This window comes from Microcaecilia unicolor, chromosome 11, assembly GCF_901765095.1.
Source record: "Microcaecilia unicolor chromosome 11, aMicUni1.1, whole genome shotgun sequence".
Taxonomy (NCBI): domain Eukaryota; kingdom Metazoa; phylum Chordata; class Amphibia; order Gymnophiona; family Siphonopidae; genus Microcaecilia; species Microcaecilia unicolor.
Window position 1 is genome coordinate 101379864 of NC_044041.1, and position 20783 is coordinate 101400646.

Genomic DNA, 20783 nt, shown 5'->3' on the forward strand with positions numbered 1-20783 from the left:
GCTCCAAAGAACTCTCTGAGATGCCGCCCGTGGCCACCCTGCAGCTTCTCAGGATCCAGCGTCTTTACATAGTGAGTTAATTGGAAATGAGCAAACATAGATCCCGACTCTATACCCACCCCCAAGGCACCAACTTCTAGTAACTGACCCCTGGACCCCAATGCATGTTCTAACCTGGTGATCCCCAAAACTGCCCATTTACTAAACACTATGTTTTCTCTCCCAGGTGCAAAGTGTCACGTCTGTGGCCGTGACCACCCTCAGACTTACCTTGTTCCTGGGGCTCAGCTTCCTAGCTGGCTCCTGTTTCTTCTGTCTGTCCTTTCTGAGCTAGCTCTGGCTCTCTGTGCTGGCTGCACCCAGCAGCATGACACTAATTGCTTCACTATACTGCACCTGTGGGTGTTGCCTGGGTTAGCTCTTTCTCTCTCTCTGTGTGTGCTGGCTGCTTCCAGCATGACTCTAATTGCTCCACTACACTACACCTGGGTGTGGGAAGCCTCTCTGTGTTTCACTGTGCTTTCTGTCTGCTCTGTGGTTTGTGCCTGAACAGCCTCCGTAGTTACTTAGAGATTGCTGCAGCTGCGCCTCTGGTGTTGAAGGGCTTTATTAAGCACTTAGAGACTACAGCCTTTGCCTTTGCATCGTATAAGGCCCCTGGTATGCTAGAGTGCTCTGTGCACTGCTACATTGTCCAGTTCTGTGTGATTGCCTAGTGTTTGACTAGTTAGCTTGGGCACAGCCTTGCTTGGTAGCCTGTGTACAGCTTTACTAGTTCTGTGTTTGCTCTGTGTGAATTCCTAGTGTTTGCCTAGTTAGCTTGGGCACTGCTCTGCTTGTTAGCTTGTGTACAGCTTCTAGGTCTCCTGAGTCTAGCCTCTGGTTTTCCCCGGTGGGGTTTCCTTGGAGTTTCAGCCCTAGTCTTGTCCTTTGCCAGTTCTCCTTGTTACTGGAGCTCCAGCCCTAGTCTTGCTATTGGTTCTGACCCTTGCCTGTACCTATCTACTGCTCTGCTAGCCGCCTGCCCAGAGACTCCTGCTTTGAACCTGACCACGCCTTTCTCTGCCTATTGCCTATACTCAGTTATTCTTCCAGCCACCTGTCTCTGCCTATTGCCTGTACTCAGATCTTCTCTGCCAGCCACCTGTCTCTGCCTATTGCCAGAACCCGGACATTCCCTGCCTGCCTGTCTCACGTTAGCCTAGGTACCTGGGAGCACTGCTGGATCCTGACTCCGGTTGTTCCTGTTGCTGGTTCCAGTTCTGGTTTTCCTGTAAGCCTTACCAGCTGCTCGAACCTGAGGGCTCAACCCTCGGGGAAAGGCAGCTAAGCGTAGGTGAAGCCTACTCCAGTGTGTTCCGGTCCGGTGCGTTCCAGACCCGAGTGTTCCAGTGCAGGACTCCAGTCCGGGGTTCCAGTCCAGCCTTGTCTCTTCTCTGCTCCGAAGGTGATCTTGCCTGCCACTGCCGCTCCTTGGCTGTGGTCCAAGGACTCACGTACCCAGGGTTCCCGGGGAAGAAGCCTGACAGAATGCCAAGGTCCTCGAGAACACGACACAAAGCTTGGATTACCCTATAGAGGCAATAAGTTGGAAGTATCCGCCGCTAGACCCCAACTCTTGGTCAAGTCCTTCCAAGCCTCACGCAGAGGGCCCAACGGAATACTTCTCCCCATATGAAGCGGCAACACGGTTCTTGAGCAGTGTACATGAAACGGTTTAAAATAATCCTGTTTTAGCCTTCTAGGTGTGAAATCTTGTCTACCCAAAAACCAATCCCCCAGGTGCCGCAATAAGCAAGCTTGATTGTAACTACGCAGATTTGGGAGACCCATCCCCCCTTCCCTCCAAGGACCCATTAATAGTTTCAATGGGAGCTTTGGTTTCGAATCTCTCAAAATAAACTTACGGAGATGCTGATGGATCAGATTTAAATCTTTACACTTAAGCCTCAAAGGAAAAACTCTCATCAAGTAAAGCCACCTCGGAAACTCCACCATCCGGTACAACTGTATCCTCCCATGCAATGTAAGCAGTAGAATTTTCCATTTCACCAGCCGCCCTCTCTGAGCCTCTATCATGCTGGTAACATTAAGGCGATACAAAGCCGATGTACACATCCAGGTTCTCTATGCGAGACTGCATTTCGTCAACATCTTCCTCAGGAGAACCGAAACTCGCAATCTATGAATACATATATACAACCCTATTGTGAACATATCCCCCTGATATCTTACATATATCTAACAAATGCTTCATATACAATATAAATCACTTTAAACACAATCCGTGGCAATCTACCCGTGGGACTGCTCTCCAAGCCTGGGATACCTGGATATGTTAAGAACATTTAAATTGACGCGATGGTGGTATCCCCAGCAGCCTATCTCTAGCCCCACGCCACAATTCTGAGGATATAGTCAACGTGGCAGAGAAAGAAAAGGCTTTTGTGTTGGATTTGGCGATAGTTAACATGCCTGTTATCAGTCATTGAAGTGATCACAAGCAAACTCAGAAGGAGGTGGATTCGGACAAACGAGTGGTCTACCCTATTTTTATGTGTTGAGTTTATATGTCATATTATGTAATAATGTATTGGGATATACAGAATTTAAAAATAGGAGGTTGAATGAGTTATACATGCATGATGTGTGTGATTGTGAGCGAATGAGGAGCTAGTAGTTAAGGAATACTGGGGCTGCTTTATGGTATATGTTATATGTGAAGGTTGGTTATATCCTCTGATTATAACTAAATAAAAGTTCTATTGAAAAAATATTTGTATATGAGTAAATAGTGAGTACTTGACAAAGTAATATTAAAATGCTTACGAATGACATACTAACTGAGGAAGGAGCTGGCCGTCTGGCATCACTGCCTTTAGTTTGTTTATCTCTATCTCCACCTGCTGGTAGGTGGACTTAACAACTAGTTCCTGGATTCATCTGCTGCGTTAAAGGAAAGAAAATTATCAGGTGTAAGACATAATTCTACCTTTTTTCTGCTGACTATGCCTCTCTCTCTTTGCAGCCTAGCTTCTCTATGGCTTTGGCCACTGCCTTGTCACATTGTTTCACCATCTTGAAATCTGCAGATCTATCACTGCAAGGTCCTTCTCTCGGTCCATGCACATCAACCTCTTACCCTCATTTTGTATACATCTTCTTTGGATTTCTACATCCCAAGTACATCACTCTGCACTTCACATTAAATTTTAATTGCTAAACATTGTACCATTCTTCTAGTTTTTATAGATCATGTCTCATGTTGTCCATTCCCTCCATTGTGTCTACTTAGTTCCAAATCTTTGTGTCATCTGGGACAAGTGGAGGAGTAGCCTAGTGGTTAGTGTAGTGGACTGTTCTCCAGTCCCATGGAACCTCTTTGGTATCTAAGAATTTATTAAATAAATCTTGAAGGGGATCTACCAGAACGTTTTTGAACTCCATCAATATCCTGGGATGTATCTCATCTGGTGTTGTGGCTTTGTCACTTTTAGTTTTAAGAACATAAGAATTGCTATACTGAGTCAGACCAAGCTCCATCAAATTCAGTATCCTGTTTTAACAATATCCCAAAGCATAGCTAGTTTCCATGGTACTTACTCCCAGAGATGAGTAGTGACTTCCCAGGTCTTCTGGCAGCAAGTTGTAAAGCTTAATTCTTCACAAAAGAGACAAAAGTTGAATGTACAGGAAAGGAGCATGATTTGGGTGTGCCAAGGGCTGGGCATAAGCTTATACGTTGAGTGATGTGATTTAACCTCTGAATATGAGCACGTAGTTTGCACGTTCTCATCCAGGGTACTCCTCAGAGGTGCTTTCATTTCACAGTTTTAGGGCAGCACTTCTAATTTGGGTTAGCAGTGGCCTCTCAGACCTTTTCCAAGGTGATGGTGGTTATAGCAGTAGACTTACGCAAGGAAGGTATCTTAGTGCACTCCTGTATGAATGATGGCAAATTCAGGTGAAAAGTCTTTTCAAGAGAACACTCAGACAATAGCTTGAGTAATATAGCTCCTGGGAGAGCTGGATTGGGTAATCAACCAAGAGCAAGCTGAGGCCCTTGCAAGTGATAGAGTACCTGGGGGTGTGAGTCAGGGGAAGGTGTTCTTAATGGAAGAGAGAGGCTACAAGCTTTAGTCACAGGTTTGCCGTCTCAGCATAAAGAGACTTTGGTCTTGGGACAATCAGTAAGTGGGCTCCTTGGCAGTGATACTGGAAGTAGTTCCCTGGGCCAGAGTGCACCTATCCCCTCCAGAGAGTGCTTCTGTCTCGGTGGTCTTGCAGTCACAGGATCTAGTGTACAGCTGCCTTTGTAGTGGTAAGTGAGAAGTCTGGACTAGTGTCTGATAGGAGCAAATCTGGAGAAGAGGATGCACCTCAAGGCTCGAAATTGGAATATACTGACCATGGAAGGCAGCCTGAAAGGCTGCAAGACACATTGCTTAGGGCAAGCAGCACAAGTGTTCTGGTCACCGGAAGAGAGGACCTGGTCGATTAACTGGCTGGAGACTCAGGCAATTTGCTTGATCTCTTCCAGTCAGTGGTACAGGGTGAAGCAGTATGGGTGATGTCAGATGATGCAGTAGTGGTTGCCTACATGAATTGCCAAGGAAGGGACCAAGACCCTCCAGATGGCAGAGGAAGCAGCACTGTTGATAGACTGGGTGAAGAAGATTTGTTGGTGGCACATGTTGCCAGGGTAAAACTTGTTCAGGCAGACTTTTGAAGCAGGAATTGGTTAGATCCTGGGGAGTGGAACCTGGGAGAAGAGGCCTTTGCGGTGATGGTTCAGTACTGGGGCAAGCCGGTCATGGATCTCATTGTATCAGAGGCCAATGCGAAGGTGCTCAGATTCTTCAGCCACAGAAGGGAGTATCAAGCCAAGGGGATTGATGCATTAGTACGGTCATGGCCTCCCTGCAGGTTTGCTTTGTGTTTCTGCAGTGGCCTTTGCTGTGCAGAACCATTCAAAGAACAGAGGCACTACAGGCTGGAGATTCTCATTGCTTCGCATTGGCCATGGAGACTATAGTACGGAGATCTGGTGTGTATTTAGTGGAGAGGCCTTTAAGGCTTCTGTAGTCACCGACCCTGTTGGTGCAGGGACAGGTACAAATGTCTGATCAGTCCCTATATTGTCTCATGGCTTAGTTCTTGAGTTGGCAAGGTAATAGCTACTGTTTTGCAGTCCAGAAGGAAGTTGACCGCTTTGGCTTAGTTTCAAGTATGGCAGATCTTTGAAACCTGATGTCAGGAGTGTCAGAGTGTTCCTTTGCAGACATCGGTTGCAGTGGTGCTGGAGTTTTTGCAGAATGGTCTAGACAAAGGGTTGGTCTTAGCCTCCTCAAAGTGGAATTCTCAGCCTTGGCTTCTTATCGCAGACTGGTTCAGGGTAAGCCATTGGCTACATACCCAGATGTGCATTTCTTGAGACGTTTGAAGCTATTTAGATGTCCTTGCCCAGTGTTTCCTTTGTAGGATTTGAACTTGGTTTTGTCTGCACTTGTTAAGGTGAAAGCAATATTTGTAGTGAAGATCTTGCTCAGTGAGGAGCATCTTGGAGTAGCAGGAATTCAGATGCAACAAACTCTTCCTGATATTTTCTAAGGAACGGGTAGTGCTTCAGCTAGTTCCCTCTTTCCCCCAAAGATGGTTTCCACTCTTCATCTTAACCAGTGCGTTACTCTCCTGGTGTCTGAGGAGGCAAGAGAGAACAAGGAACAGAGGTGGTTGCACTATTAAAATGTCAGAAGGGTGTACCTGTAGCGGATGGAAGAATGTCAGAAATCAGATTGTGTGTGTTTTCTTTGTGGCAAAAACAAGAAGAAGTGGCCTCAAAGGCGACAATAACTTGTTGGATCAAGAAGGTAATATCTTCAGCCTATATTTGTAGGGACATTCTTAGAGTTTGTTGCTTTTTGTTTCCTAGCCAGTAGGAGATTATTCCTCAGCAACAACAAAAGAGATTGTATGTAGCTTTGGTACCAAAATGCTAGTTGACCGTGGGCAGTGTTTTCCAAACCAGGTCCTAGAAGCACCCCAGCCAGTCAGATTTTCAGGATATCCACAATGAATATTCATGAGAGAGATTTGTATGCATTGGAGGCAGTGCATGCAAATATCTCAATGGCCACTCTTCCTGGCCATTGTTGACACTCCTAGACGCATGTGCTTGGAGACCTGCTTTCTGGGGGCAGGAGTGGCACTAACCGGAAGCACTCTTTGATGATGTCTGGGACCAAGGCTTTTATCTAGAGTGGGTGAACACTTCCTCATCACCTTGCAACGGTTCGTCTAGCGTTCAGCTTCCTGCCTCAGCTTCAGTCCCCAGCTTCCAGCTTTGGTTCTAGCTCTGTGCTTGCAGCCTTCAGCCTCCACACCTCTCCTGGCTTCTGTTCCCGGTTCCTGCTTCAGCACAACTTCTGGCTCAAGGTTCCAACGTCCATCCTTTGTCTTATAGTTCTCCGATCCAGTGACTTGCCTGCCACCAGTCTGGCCTGCCTGATCTCCAGTTTAGGGGTGTGGTGCAGATCCAGTTGTGGTCCAAGGGTCACCTATCCTGAAGCATGACAGCCTATTGGTAAAGGTGTGTAAATCCATGTGTCTAGAGGCAGTAAAAGAAAATTAGATCTTGTGTGCCCTCAACAAAGGTGCTTGCAGTTTTTAAGTCTAATTTTACTGATTAGCACATGTTAGAAGCATATACAGTACTGCAAGGGCACCTACATTTATAGAAATGACAGAAATGGCTTACAAAATGTGTCTTGTGTGTACATAGTTTACAGTACAGGCTTTGTTCAATTTTGAATTCATCCCATTTTACAGAGAGAAAAGGAAATAAAAAAAATATTGAGTCCATTCTTTCTTTTGTATGATTAGTTTGAGCAGGTCATCTACATTTATTTTTTGTTACATTTTGTGTACTGATCCGGATCTTAATCCATCCTATCCTCTCAGGAATTTCTCCCCCTTCAGATTCCCTTATTTTGTTGTCTGTTTACTTTTACAATGTAACACTTGTAACGTTTATTAAAGTGTGTACCAGATCCCTGATCCCTCCAAATGTATGTATTCTCTGTTTGAATTTTGTTTGTGACTCTTGGTGACAGTTTAACAAGTTAACCCTCTAACAAGGTATTTCAAACTTTGGTCCTAACAGAGCAGGTTTTGATAAAATAAGCAAATCATAAAACATTAAATGAAGAGCATCAAATGTTTGTCAGAATGTTAATTAAGATATTTATGCTTTTTCATTTGTAGCTCCAGTGGTTGTTGGATAATTATGAAACAGCTGAAGGAGTCAGTCTTCCCAGGAGTTCGCTTTATAACCATTATCTGCGGCATTGCCAGGAGCACAAACTAGATCCAGTGAATGCAGCTTCCTTTGGAAAACTGATTCGCTCAGTGTTCATGGGTTTGAGAACACGCAGGCTGGGAACCAGGTTTGTTGAACAGTTTGCAGAACTGATAATGGTTTTAAAGGGTTTCTTTGTCTTAGAAATGTTTGCTTTTAATATTCTTGATTTAATTTCTGTCTCTTTTTCCTCATCTCCACCTTAAATTACAAGATTTGATTTTATATACTGCCTATCACAACATGACATTAAAGCAGTTCACAATGAGTGCATTTCTTTTTTTTAAACTTTTATTTTTACTGGTTCTGTTTTTTTGTTTTTGTTTTAAATGAACAAACATTGTTCAGAATATTATTGAACATCACAAACTTGCTCTGCACAGTAGCCAGTTGTCCCGTTCCGGGCCCTTACCTGGCGGTCCGCGGGCCGAAGCGCGAGGCTGGGGCGCCCGTGGGATGCGGGGCAGCGGGGGGAGGCTGCCACGGGGATCGCCGCGACTGCAGGCTGCTCCGAGGCCGGCGATCCAGAAGAACAAGCGCCGGCCTCGGAGAAGGAGATCCGCCGGCCAAGATGGCGGCGCCGGCGTCGTCGTCCTCCTCGCTACAGCGGGACCAGCGAGGAGGCTCCGCCCACTTGCGCCGGATTGGCGCATCCGCGTAGGAACTCCGCCCATCGGACGGGAGGACCAATCCGGGCTCCCGCTGCCGGCCTGGGCGAAGAGGATTGGTTCCAGCGGTTCCCCAGCCAGGACGAGCGGGGGATTTAAACGGGAACACGGAAGGGGTCCAGTGCTTCCGTTTTGTTGTTTGAAGCCACATTCCAAGCCTGTGTTTGTTCCTCGTGCCAGCTAGCCGTCCTGCTAGCTATTTCCAGTAAAGACTGTGTTTGTTCCTCGTGCCAGCTAGCCGTCCTGCTAGCTATTTCCAGTAAAGACTGTGTTTGTTCCTCGTGCCAGCTAGCCGTTCCTGCTAGCTATTCCCAGTAAAGACTGTGTTTGTTCCTCGTGCCAGCTAGCCGTCCTGCTAGCTATTTCCAGTAAAGACTGTGTTTGTTCCTCGTGCCAGCTAGCCGTTCCTGCTAGCTATTTCCAGTAAAGACTGTGTTTGTTCCTCGTACCAGCTAGCCGTCCTGCTAGCTATTTCCAGTGAGGACTGTGTTTGTTCCTTGTGCCAGCTAGCCGTCCTGCTAGCTATTTCCAGTGACGACTGTGTTTGTTCCTCGTGCCAGCTAGCCATCCTGCTGGCTATTGCCAATAAAGACTGTGTCCGTTCCCCGTGCTCAGCTAGCCGCCCGGCTAAGCCACGCTCACCAAGGACTCTGTACCCACATCCAGCCAGGCCAGCCATCACCCCGCGGTTCCAGCAGTCCTGCTGGCCGCCCGCAGCTGAGGGCTCAACCCTCGGTGAACGGCGGTCGCCGCGGGTGAAGATTCGGGGTGCTCGGTGATTTCCTGGCCCTAGTGGGGCTCGGGAAGACTCGAGAGCTCACCAATACCGGAGTGATATCAGAGCCGCGACAGAAAACGGAAGCCATGAGCTCGCCGACGCAACCTGATCTACGGGACCTGGCCAAGGTTCTCCAGCAGCAACAGGAACAGCTCAATGCCCTGTCTGGGGCGCTCCAGAATGTATGTTCTCAGCTCTCCACGCTTCAGGTACAGAACCAGGCCGCTGCGGTCCAAGGGGTCGCAGCGGCTCCCTGTATGGGAGGGTTCCGCGTGGGACCTCGGTTCCCTGAACCAGCACGATACGATGGGACCCCGGGAGGTTGTCGGGGGTTCCTCAACCAGTGTAACCTGGCCTTCCGGATGCAACCGGAGGCCTTTGCTTCGGACCAAAGTAAGGTGGGCTACATTATGGGCCTTTGTGAAGGAAAAGCCCAGGACTGGGTGGCCCCCCTGAACGAACAACATGACCCCATTTTGGATGATTATAGCGAATTTCAGCGCCGGTTCCGGATGGTGTTCGACCTTCCGGGAAGACCTTCCTCCGTGGCATCGGAACTGCTCCGGATTCATCAGGGAGAAGGTACGGTGGCCGATTATGCCATCCGGTTCCGTACCTTAGCCACGGAGCTGCGTTGGAATCCGGAGTCCTTGATGGCCATTTTTATGGAGGGATTACAAGAACGAATCAAGGATGAATTGGCGGGACGGGAGATTCCCGGACAATTGGATGCCCTCATATCACTCTGTATACGGGTGGACACCCGATTCCAGGAGCGAGCCAGAGCCCGGGCGGAGCGGCAGAAGTGGGCACGAGGGACCTCCCGGACGAGCAAAGGGCCGTCCTCTCGCCAGGGGAACCGGGACACTACGGAGCCCGGGAGGAGCCGATGGTGATGGGCCGGCAACGGTTGACTCCCGCCGAAAGACAGCAACGACAGTCAAACGGACTGTGCTTCTATTGTGGGAAGGCTGGGCATTTCCTCCGGACTTGTTCCATCCGGCCGGGAAATGCGCTCCCCAAGGCACCCTGAGGGGAGGGTTCTTGGGGCACTCCGCTCCCCTACCAGACACCCTGATCATCCTACCGGTGACCTTACGGTGGCAGGAAGCCACGGTTCAGACCCGAGCCCTGGTGGACTCGGGGTCAGGGGGCAATTTTATTGGGCTCGAACTGCTGCAGCAAATGGGCTGGCCCACGCTCCCCCCGGAGGCCGATGCTGCGGATAACCTCCATCCAAGGAACTACCCTTCCCCAGCCGGTCACTGAGATTACTCCAATGTTGGGACTGCAAGTGGGGGAGAACCATCGGGAGGAAGCCGAATTCTTAGTATTATCCCGGACCATCCACCCTGTGGTTCTGGGACTGCCATGGTTACGATACCACAACCCGGTTATCGACTGGGCCGGGGGAAGAATTCAAGCGTGGGGTAATTCCTGTCAAGAGACCTGTTGTAAGGGTCGGGCTGGCAGCTGTCCGGCCTTAAATACGTTGCCCGAGGAGGGACCGGGTGAACTGGGCTCCTTGCCTATGGATTATAGAGACTTTGCAGATGTGTTTAATCCCAAGGAGGCGGAGGTACTACCACCGCATAGGTCTTTTGACTGTGCTATCAATTTGAAGACGGATACGGTACCCCCACGGGGCCGACTGTACAAACTGTCCCGAGGAGAGTTCAAGGCAATGCGAGAATACATCCATGAGAACCTACGGAAAGGGTTCATTCAGCCGTCTACATCCCCAGCCGGGGCAGGGTTCTTTTTCGTTACCAAGAAGGATGGGTCGCTGAGACCTTGCATTGACTATCGGGGATTAAATGCCATCACCGTGAAGGATTGGTTCCCGCTGCCGCTCATTCCCGAGCTCTTGGACAGACTGCAAGGAGCTCAGATCTTCACGAAGTTAGATTTGCGGGGGGCCTACAATCTAGTACGAATCCGGTCCGGGGACGAATGGAAAACGGCTTTCAACACCCACGAGGGACATTTTGAATATCGGGTGATGCCGTTCGGTCTCTGCAATGCCCCTGCGGTGTTTCAACGCCTTATCAATTGTGTATTAGAGGATTTGCTAAATTCCACGGTGATTGTATATCTGGACGACATCCTAGTTTACTCTAAGGACCCCCTGGAGCATCCGGGCCATGTTCGTGCAGTACTGCACCGCCTACGTCAAGCCCATCTATTTGCTAAGCTGAGTAAGTGCGCTTTCCATCAGCGATCCTTACCCTTTTTAGGGCATATCCTGCTTCCAGGGGGGTTACAGATGGAGCCAGACAAGCTCCAAGCCATTCGAGAGTGGCCTCAACCGAAGGGCCTGAAGGCCTTACAACGATTCCTGGGCTTCGCCAATTACTATCGCCAATTTATTCCCCAGTACTCCCGGTTGACCACCCCGTTGACGGCGCTCACCCACAAGAACGCGAGGGTCAGGGATTGGCCGCCCGAGGCGCAAGCGGCTTTTCATCGGGTAAAAGAGGCTTTTGAGTCCGCGTCCATTCTGTTGACCCCCGACCCTGAGAAACCTTTCATTGTAGAGGTGGACACGTCCGCCCTAGGGGCCGGGGCGGTCATTTCTCAAATCAACCCCGAAGGCCGGCGCCAACCGTGCTCCTTCTTTTCACGTAAATTCTCCCCAGCCGAGCGGAATTATACGGTAGGGGATAGAGAACTCTTGGCTTTGAAACTAGCACTGCAGGAGTGGAGACACTTGCTGGAAGGAGCGGAACACCGGTTCACGGTCATCACGGATCATAAGAACCTCCTATACCTCCAAGAGGCTCAACGGTTGAATCCCCGACAGGCTCGGTGGTCATTATTCTTTGCCAGGTTTCATTTTCAATTAGTGTTCCGGGCGGCCTCCCAGAATACCCCGGCAGATGCGCTCTCCCGGGCCTTCGAGGTACCAGAAGAGACTAAGGAGACTCATCCGATGTTAGACCCCGCTTGTCTCAGTGCGGCCACAGGGGAGGTTGCACCGATCCAGAAATTCGTGGCGGCCGCCGATCGGAAAGAGGTTCTGCAATGGGGGCACTCGTCTAGATGGGCCGGGCACTTCGGGTACCAAAAGACACTCCGATTCATCACACGACATTATCGATGGCCACAGATGAGACGAGACATCCTCCAGTTTGTTACCTCGTGCCCGGTATGTGCCCGAACCAAGCCAGTAGGAGGACCCCCCGTGGGAGACCTACAGCCACTGCCCGTGCCGACCAGTCCCTGGTCGGAGATATCCATGGACTTTATCACTGACTTACCTCGCTCCCAGGGTCATACCGTGATCTGGGTTGTGATAGATCGGTTCTCTAAAATGGCTCACTTTGTTCCATTCGCGAACCTCCCGTCGGCCGCCTCTCTAGCTCAAGCCTTCATTCACCACATTTTTCGACTACATGGACTACCCACTCGGATCATCAGTGACCGAGGACCCCAATTTACCTCCCGCTTCTGGAGAACTTTGTGCACGGCCTTGGGGGTGGAGAACCATTTTTCATCCGCTTACCATCCTCAAACCAACGGCATGGTTGAGAGGATTAATCAAACCTTGAAAGGATTCTTACGAGCTTTTGTCAACCAACGACAAGATAACTGGGTTTCTCTACTTCCCTGGGCCGAGTTCGCCTATAACCAAAGTGACCACTCGTCCTCAGGGCAGTCCCCGTTCTTCCTGGTATATGGACGACATCCTCGGCTTCCAGGGCCGTTCCCGGCTACCGCCATAACCCCGGCGGGGGACCAAGTCGTGGCCGACCTACAAAAGGTCTGGAAGATGGCTAGGGAACAATTACAGAAGACCGCGACCAAGGACAAGATCTTTGCTGACCGCCATCGGCGGCCCGCTCCCGTGCTCCAACCAGGACAGAAGGTGTGGTTAAGCACGAAACATCTGAGATTCCGAGGTTCTTCCCGAAGATTGGGACCTCGATATGCGGGACCATATGCAATCCAAGAACGAATTGGGCCAGTAACGTATCGGTTGCGGTTACCCGGCACCCTACGCGTGCATAACGCCTTCCATATCTCGTTATTGAAGCGGTTCCGGGGGTCCGGGTGGCACCCGCCCCCGGCCCAAGAAGAAGATCTCCAGGTGGCCCCGGACCCGGAGTACGAGGTAGGAGAAATTCTCGACTCAAAGTGGCGGCGGGGAAGACTGCATTATTTGTTATCATGGAAATCTTTTGGCCCCGAAGACAATTCCTGGGAACCCGTGGCTAATGTTCATGCCCCAGAATTGGTCAAAGCCTTCCACGCCCGATATCCGTCCAAACCCGGGCCCCGGGAGAAGGGGTCATCCGGGGAAGATACTGTCCCGTTCCGGGCCCTTACCTGGCGGTCCGCGGGCCGAAGCGCGAGGCTGGGGCGCCCGTGGGATGCGGGGCAGCGGGGGAAGGCTGCCACGGGGATCGCCGCGACTGCAGGCTGCTCCGAGGCCGGCGATCCAGAAGAACAAGCGCCGGCCTCGGAGAAGGAGATCCGCCGGCCAAGATGGCGGCGCCGGCGTCGTCGTCCTCCTCGCTACAGCGGGACCAGCGAGGAGGCTCCGCCCACTTGCGCCGGATTGGCGCATCCGCGTAGGAACTCCGCCCATCGGACGGGAGGACCAATCCGGGCTCCCGCTGCCGGCCTGGGCGAAGAGGATTGGTTCCAGCGGTTCCCCAGCCAGGACGAGCGGGGGATTTAAACGGGAACACGGAAGGGGTCCAGTGCTTCCGTTTTGTTGTTTGAAGCCACATTCCAAGCCTGTGTTTGTTCCTCATGCCAGCTAGCCGTCCTGCTAGCTATTTCCAGTAAAGACTGTGTTTGTTCCTCGTGCCAGCTAGCCGTTCCTGCTAGCTATTCCCAGTAAAGACTGTGTTTGTTCCTCGTGCCAGCTAGCCGTCCTGCTAGCTATTTCCAGTAAAGACTGTGTTTGTTCCTCGTGCCAGCTAGCCGTCCTGCTAGCTATTTCCAGTAAAGACTGTGTTTGTTCCTCGTACCAGCTAGCCGTCCTGCTAGCTATTTCCAGTGAGGACTGTGTTTGTTCCTCGTGCCAGCTAGCCGTCCTGCTAGCTATTTCCAGTGACGACTGTGTTTGTTCCTCGTGCCAGCTAGCCATCCTGCTGGCTATTGCCAATAAAGACTGTGTCCGTTCCCCGTGCTCAGCTAGCCGCCCGGCTAAGCCACGCTCACCAAGGACTCTGTACCCACATCCAGCCAGGCCAGCCGTCACCCCGCGGTTCCAGCAGTCCTGCTGGCCGCCCGCAGCTGAGGGCTCAACCCTCGGTGAACGGCGGTCGCCGCGGGTGAAGATTCGGGGTGCTCGGTGATTTCCTGGCCCTAGTGGGGCTCGGGAAGACTCGAGAGCTCACCAATACCGGAGTGACATCAGAGCCGCGACACCAGTCATAGCTTGCCTGAACAGTGAACACAGTCTCCTTGGCTCCATTCTTAAACCTATTCTGTATAAGAATGCTATTGATAATTCATGAAATCCTGGGTAATTCTTCATCTTTTTTTTCAAACTTTACAGCTTGTCTCTCTGTACAACTATTAGTTTTTATATTAACATGACAGTTCTCAGTCTCCACCTTCACCTGCTTACACTATTACTGTTTTTCTAATGATATATAATTTTGCTTGTCATACTTGAGGTAGGTGAGGGGATCCATCAGAGCTCATTGGCTTCGCAATATGTCATGCTTAAGGTAGGTGAACTGCAGTCAGATTTGTGCTACCCACCAAGCCTGGAGGCTAGGCAGGTCTTGACTGGCAGCAGGTGGGTCGCCCCAGCAGGGCAAGGCTGGAGGATCTCTATAGAAGAGCCCTTGGTGCTGGCCCAACTAAGTTGAAGTCAAGAGAAGGACAGCAGGTGTCAACTGGAAAAGCTGGATACGACTGGAGCTGCACTGGAACAATGCTGAAGTCTCAGGAACAAGGCTGATGGTACAGGAACATAGTTGAAGCTGGAGACAGACTAGTGCTGGAGACGACAAGGCAAGAGCTAGAGGAGAATTAGCTAAAACTATAGGCAGCAACATATACCTGACAAAGCAGGAGACCTATTGTGAAGGCAAGGAGGAAGTGCTTCCTGACTTCCTATAAGGGACTATATATGTGACATCATCGAGAGGTACTCTGCTACTGGCTCTTAAGAGCAAGTCCCTGTGTGCATGTGCCTAGGAGCACCAGCGATGGCCGACAGAGGGAGAGAGATGTCCAAGCCACAGTGGGCCCTGAGGCACAGGGGACAATAGTATCAGCCATTGTTGTATCAAGAAGGCAGCTAGAGGCACTCAGGGGCGCCCAGAAGTCCGATCCCAATACCCATCTGTGGACCCAAGTGAGGTGGAGTATGGAGAGCCACATACTGTAACAGTAACCCCCTCCCCCTCCTTTTCCTCTGGGTTTGGGTGTATGGGGAGTCATGCAATGGAACCATCTAGTGAGCAGGGTAGCATGGACGTGAGCTGCTGGTTCCCAAGAATTTTCTTCGAATCCGTAACCTTTCCAGGCGATCAGGTACTGAAGGCTGCCTCATACCCTCCTGGAATCTAGGTTGTCCTGAACTTCATACTCTTTATCAGGATCTGCAGCTATGGTAGACAGTTCTGGGAACTTGATCCTCCTCCGATTCAACACAAGGGATTTGCGGAGAGACATATGGAAGGTATTATGGATCCGTAATGTGAAAGGTAGCTTCAGTTGATAAGAGGCAGGTCCTAGTTGACAAAGGACTGGATATGGTCCTATATATCGAGGAGCAAACATAGTGGATGGGGTCTTGAGATGAAGGTTCTGGGTAGATAACCAGACTAGATGTCCTGGTAGAAATCGAGGAGCCGGGTGTCTTATTGGCTTCTCTCTTATACCGTTTTCTTCTTGGAGCAAGAGTTCTCAGGTTCTCTCTTCCATTGGTTATGAAGAAAAGCGGCTGTGGTCTCAAAGACAGATACATCGGTGGTCAGAGGCATGGGTAAGGGTACCCAGGGATGTCGCCCGAATACAGTCTGGAATGGGGAAGAACTAGAAGCCTCGCTTACGTGATTATTATAACTGAATTTTGCCCAAGGTAGCAACTGTGACCAACTGCGTAAAAAGTTTTTCAGAATTTGGTTGATTCTCTCCGTCTCTCCGTTGGTCTGCGGGTGATAGCCTGACAAATACTACAGTTTAAAGCTAGAAATTTGAATTGACTCTGCCAAAACCTGGAAGTGAATTGGACTCCATGATCTGAGGCGATAGGTTTGGGAAGCCCTTGTAGATGGAAGACCTCCTTGAAGTATCAGGCCAGTGCGAGTTCAGTTGGTAGACCTGGTACAGGAATGAAATGGGCCATTAGAGCTTATATCCTGTGCCTATTGATGGCTGCAGATGAGAAGGGATGTACACGACTGAGGTCATGAATAGAAGGTACACTACTACTACTACTTATCATTTCTATAGCGCTACTAGACGTACGCAGCGCTGTACATTTGAACATGAAGAGACAGTCCCTGCGCGACAGAGCTTATAATCTAATTAGGACAGACAAACAAGACAAACAAGAGATAAGGGAATATTAAAGTGAGGATGATAAAATAAGGGTTCTGAACAAGTGACTAAGGGTTAGGAGTTGTTGTTGTTGTTGTTGTTACATTTGTACCCTGCGCTTTCCCACTCATGGCAGGCTCAATGCGGCTTACATATACAGGTACTTATTTGTACCTGGGGCAATGGAGGGTTAAGTGACTTGCCCAGAGTCACAAGGAGCTGCTCGTGCCTGAAGTGGGAATCGAACTCAGTTTCCCAGTTCCCCAGGACCAGAGTCCACCACCATAACCACTAGGCCACTCCTTTTTGATAGGCAGCATCAAAAAGGTGGACTTTTAGCTTAGATTTGAAGACGGTCAGAGGTGGAGCTTGACGTACCGGCTCGGGAAGTCTAGTCCAGGCATATGGTGCAGCAAGATAAAAGGAATGGAGTCTGGAGTTAGCAGTGGAGGAGAAGGGTGCAGATAAGAGAGATTTACCCAGTGAATGCAATTCCTGGGCAGGAATGTAGGGAGAGATGAGAGTGGAGAGGTACTGAGGAGCTGCAGAGTGAATGCACTTATAGGCCAGATTTAGATTGTAAGCTCTTTTGAGCAGGGGCTGTCTTTTCTTCATGTTCAGTTGTGAAGCGCTGTGTACGACTGGTAGCACTATAGAAATGATTTGTAGTAGTAATAAGGAGTTTGAACTGTATGCGGAAACAGATAGGAAGCCAGTGAAGTGACTTGAGAGGGCTAATATGAACATAACGACACTGGCAGAATATTAGTTGTGCAGCAGAATTTTGAACAGATTGAAGAGGAGAGAGATGGTTAAGTGGGAGACCTGTGAGAAGCAAGTTGCAATAGTCTAAGCGAGAAGTGATAAGAGTGTGGATGAGGGTTCTGGTAGTGTGATCAGAAAGAAAAGGGCGAATTTTGGTGATATTATAGAGAAAGAAACGACAGGTTTTAGCAGTCTGCTGAATGTGTGCAGAGAAGGAGAGGGAGGAGTCAAAGATGACCCCAAGGTTACGAGCTGATGAGACAGGAAGGATGAGAGTGTTATCCACAGAAATAGAGAATGGGGGAGGAGGAGAGGTTGGTTTAGGGGGAAAGATAAGATGCTTAGTCTTGATCATGTTTAGTTTCAGATGGCGCTGAGACATCCAAGCAGCAATGTCAGACAGGCAGGCTGATACTTTGGCCTGGATTACGGCTGAGATTTCTGGTGTGGAGAGGTAGATCTGGGAGTCATCAGCGTAAAGATGATACTGAAAACCATGGGATGAGATCAGAGTATCAAGAGAAGAAGTACAGATGGAGAAAAGAGGTCCCAGGACAGATCCCTGAGGTACACCGTCAGTGGGATAGGAGGATCCACAAGAATATACACTAAAAGTACGCTGGGACAGATAAGAAGAAAACCAGGAGAGAACAGAGCCCTGAAATCCAAGTGAGGACAGCGTATCAAGGAGTAGGCTGTGATCAACAGTGTCAAAAGCAGCAGATAGATCAAGAAGGATGAGGATAGAGACCTTTGGATCTGGCCAGGAACAGATCGTTGGAGACTTTAGCAAGCGCTGTTTCAGTTGAATGAAGGGGGCGAAAGCCAGATTGAAGTGGATCAAGAATAGCTTGAGATGAAAGAAAGTCAAGGCAACGGAGGTGAACAGCACGTTCAAGTATCTTGGATAGGAAAGGGAGGAGGGAGATGGGGGCTATAGTTGGAAGGACAGGTAGGGTAGAGTGTAATGAAGGTTTTTTAAGGAGCGGTGGGACTACGGCATGTTTGAAGGCATCAGGAACAGTCGCAGTGGAAAGTGAAAGATTGAGGATATGACAGATAAAAGGAATGACAGTAGGAGCGAGAGTGTTAAGTAGATGGGTGAGAATAGGATCAGAGGAACAGGTAGTTAGTTTCGAGGAGGAAATAAGATGTGTAGTTTCCTCTTCAGTGATTTCAGAAAAGGAAGAAAAGGAGGCAGGGGTTGGAGGGTTGAGAGAATGGACTAAGGGAAGGAGAGGTGGAGGTGACCTGGTTAAGAATTCAAGTTTAATCTTGTGAACCTTATCATGAAAGTACTCAACCAGAGTCTGGGGGAAAGTGAAGGGGTGGGGGGTTGGAGGTGAAGGCACTTCAAGGAGAGAGTTCAGTGTGGCAAAGAGACGTTGAGGGTTTGAGCCAAGAGAATTAATCAACTGGATGTAATAGTCCTGTTTGGCAAGTAAAAGAGCAGACTGGAAGGAGGTCAGAAAGAATTTGAAATGTATGAAGTTAGCATGGGCACGGGATTTCAGCCAAAGGTGTTCGGCAGAGTGGGCACAGGAATATAGGTAGCGGATTCTAGAGGTTAGCCAAGCCTGGGGTTTGGTACATTTTACAGAACGGGAATGGGAGGAGTGAGAGTATCCAGAGCAGAGAATAGTGTTATTTATTTATTTATTACATTTGTATCCCACCTTTTTGCAGGCTCAATGTGGCTTACGTATTACCGTTAACGGCGTTAGCCGATTCCGGTCTGAACAAATATATGGTGTGGATTAATTCAAGACGGTTTTGTGGTAGAATGGGGTACATGTGTACTAGGTACAGTTGGGGGAGCTTAGAGAGGGAGAGGGTAGGAAGGGTCAGGTAATGTCCAATACGGTCTTTGGTTCCATTGTGTGTCATAAGTGTCCAGGTATTTTATTTTATTTTATTTATTTTATTTTATTTGTTTGCATTTGTATCCCACTTTTTCCCACCTTTTTACAAGGTCAATGTGGCTTACATGGTATTGTATTTGGCGTTAACCGATTTCGGTATGAACAAATACAAGGTGATATTATGGTAGAGTGAGATACATGTATGGTAAAGACAGTTGGGGAGAGCTTAGAGAGGGAAAGGAAGAGTTAGGATATGTCCGTTACGATCTTTGGTTAAGTTGTGTTGCTGATGTCCAGGTTTTTTTTATGTTGGGTCTGTGGGGTATGCTTTTCTGAACAGTTTTGTTTTTGTGCTTTCCGGAAATTCGTGTGGTTTTTACTACTTTTGGTAGTGTGTTCCACAATTGTGCACTCAGGTAGGAAAAGCTGGAAGCATAGGTGTATTTGTATTTGAGTCCTTTGCTGCTTGGGTAATGGAGGTTTAGGTATGATCTTGCTGATTTTATGGTGTTTCTGGGTGGTAGGTCGATGAGGTCTGTCATGTATCTTGGTGCCTCACCGTAGATGATTTTGTGAACTGTCGTACAGATTTTGAATGCGATACGTTCCTTAATTGGAAGCCAGTGCAGTTTTTCTCGGAGTGGTTTGGCGCTGTCAAAACGTGTTTTTCCATATATAAGCCGTGCTGCTGTGTTTTGGGCGGTTTGAAGTTTCTTTATGATTTGTTCTTTGCATCCCGCATAGATTCCGTTACAATAGTCTGCGTGGCTTAGCACCATTGATTGTACAAGGTTGCGAAATATTTTCCTCGGGAAGAATGGCTTCACACGTTTTTGTTTCCACATTGAGAGAAACATTTTCTTTATGGTGAGTTTAGCTTGGGACTCTAGTTGGAGGTTACGTTGATTGTTACTCCGAGAATTTTCAGGCTGTCTGAAATAGGGAGGGTGTATCCTGGGGTGTTAATGTTTGTGGGTTTGTATGCGTTGTATTGGGATGAAATGATGACAGTGTGTTTTTTTCTGTGTTGAGTTTTAGTTGGAATGCGTTTGCCCATGAGTTCATGATGTTTAAACTGAGCTTGATTTTATTGGCGATTTCTGCTAAACCATGTTTGTAGGGGATGTATAGTGTGACGTCATCAGCGTAAATGAATGGATTAAGGCCATGTGTAGATAAGGCTTTGGCTAGTGGGACCATCATGAGGTTGAAAAGGATCAGTGATAGTGGGGATCCTTGTGGTACTCCGCAGCCTGGTTTCCAGGGTGACAATATGTTGGTGCTTGATTTGGTATGTTCTGGTGGTTAGAAAGCCCCAGTTGAGAGTGTTACCACCAATTCCGAAATAGTCTAGGAGTTTTAGCAAGATATTATGGTTAACCATGTCAAATGCGCTGGACATGTCAAATTGTAGGAGGAGAATGCTTTTGCTTGTAGCTATCTCCTGTTTGAATTTGGATAGGAGAGTGAGTAGTACTGTTTCGGTGCTATGTTGTGGTCGGAATCCTGATTGTGACCCATGTAATATAGTGAATTTGTTTATGTAGTCGTTGAGTTGTTTGGTTACCAGTCCTTCCATGAGTTTGACTACTAATGGGATGGATGCTACTGGGCGGTAGTTGGTGATGTCATTTTTTTTTTTCTTGGTGTCTTTTGGTATTGGGATGAGTAGGATGTTGCCTTTTTCTTTAGGGAAAATACCCTGCTGAAGCATGAAATTTAGATGGGATGTGAGATCTGTTATGAAGCGGTGGGGGGCAGATTGTATTAAGTAGCTGGTGCAGATGTCCAATTGACAGTGGCTTTTGGAGTATTTTTTGATTGCCTGAGTAACTATGTTG

General features: G+C 48.8%; 1 protein-coding gene across 1 annotated transcript in view; it reads left to right on the forward strand.

Annotated features, from left to right (window-relative positions):
- Window positions 1-20783, forward strand: part of RFX2 (regulatory factor X2) — a 582894-nt gene that overhangs the window by 241847 nt on the left and 320264 nt on the right. The window contains 1 exon segment of the mRNA XM_030218518.1: window positions 7264-7445. Within this exon segment, the coding sequence (XP_030074378.1) occupies window positions 7264-7445 (182 nt within the window).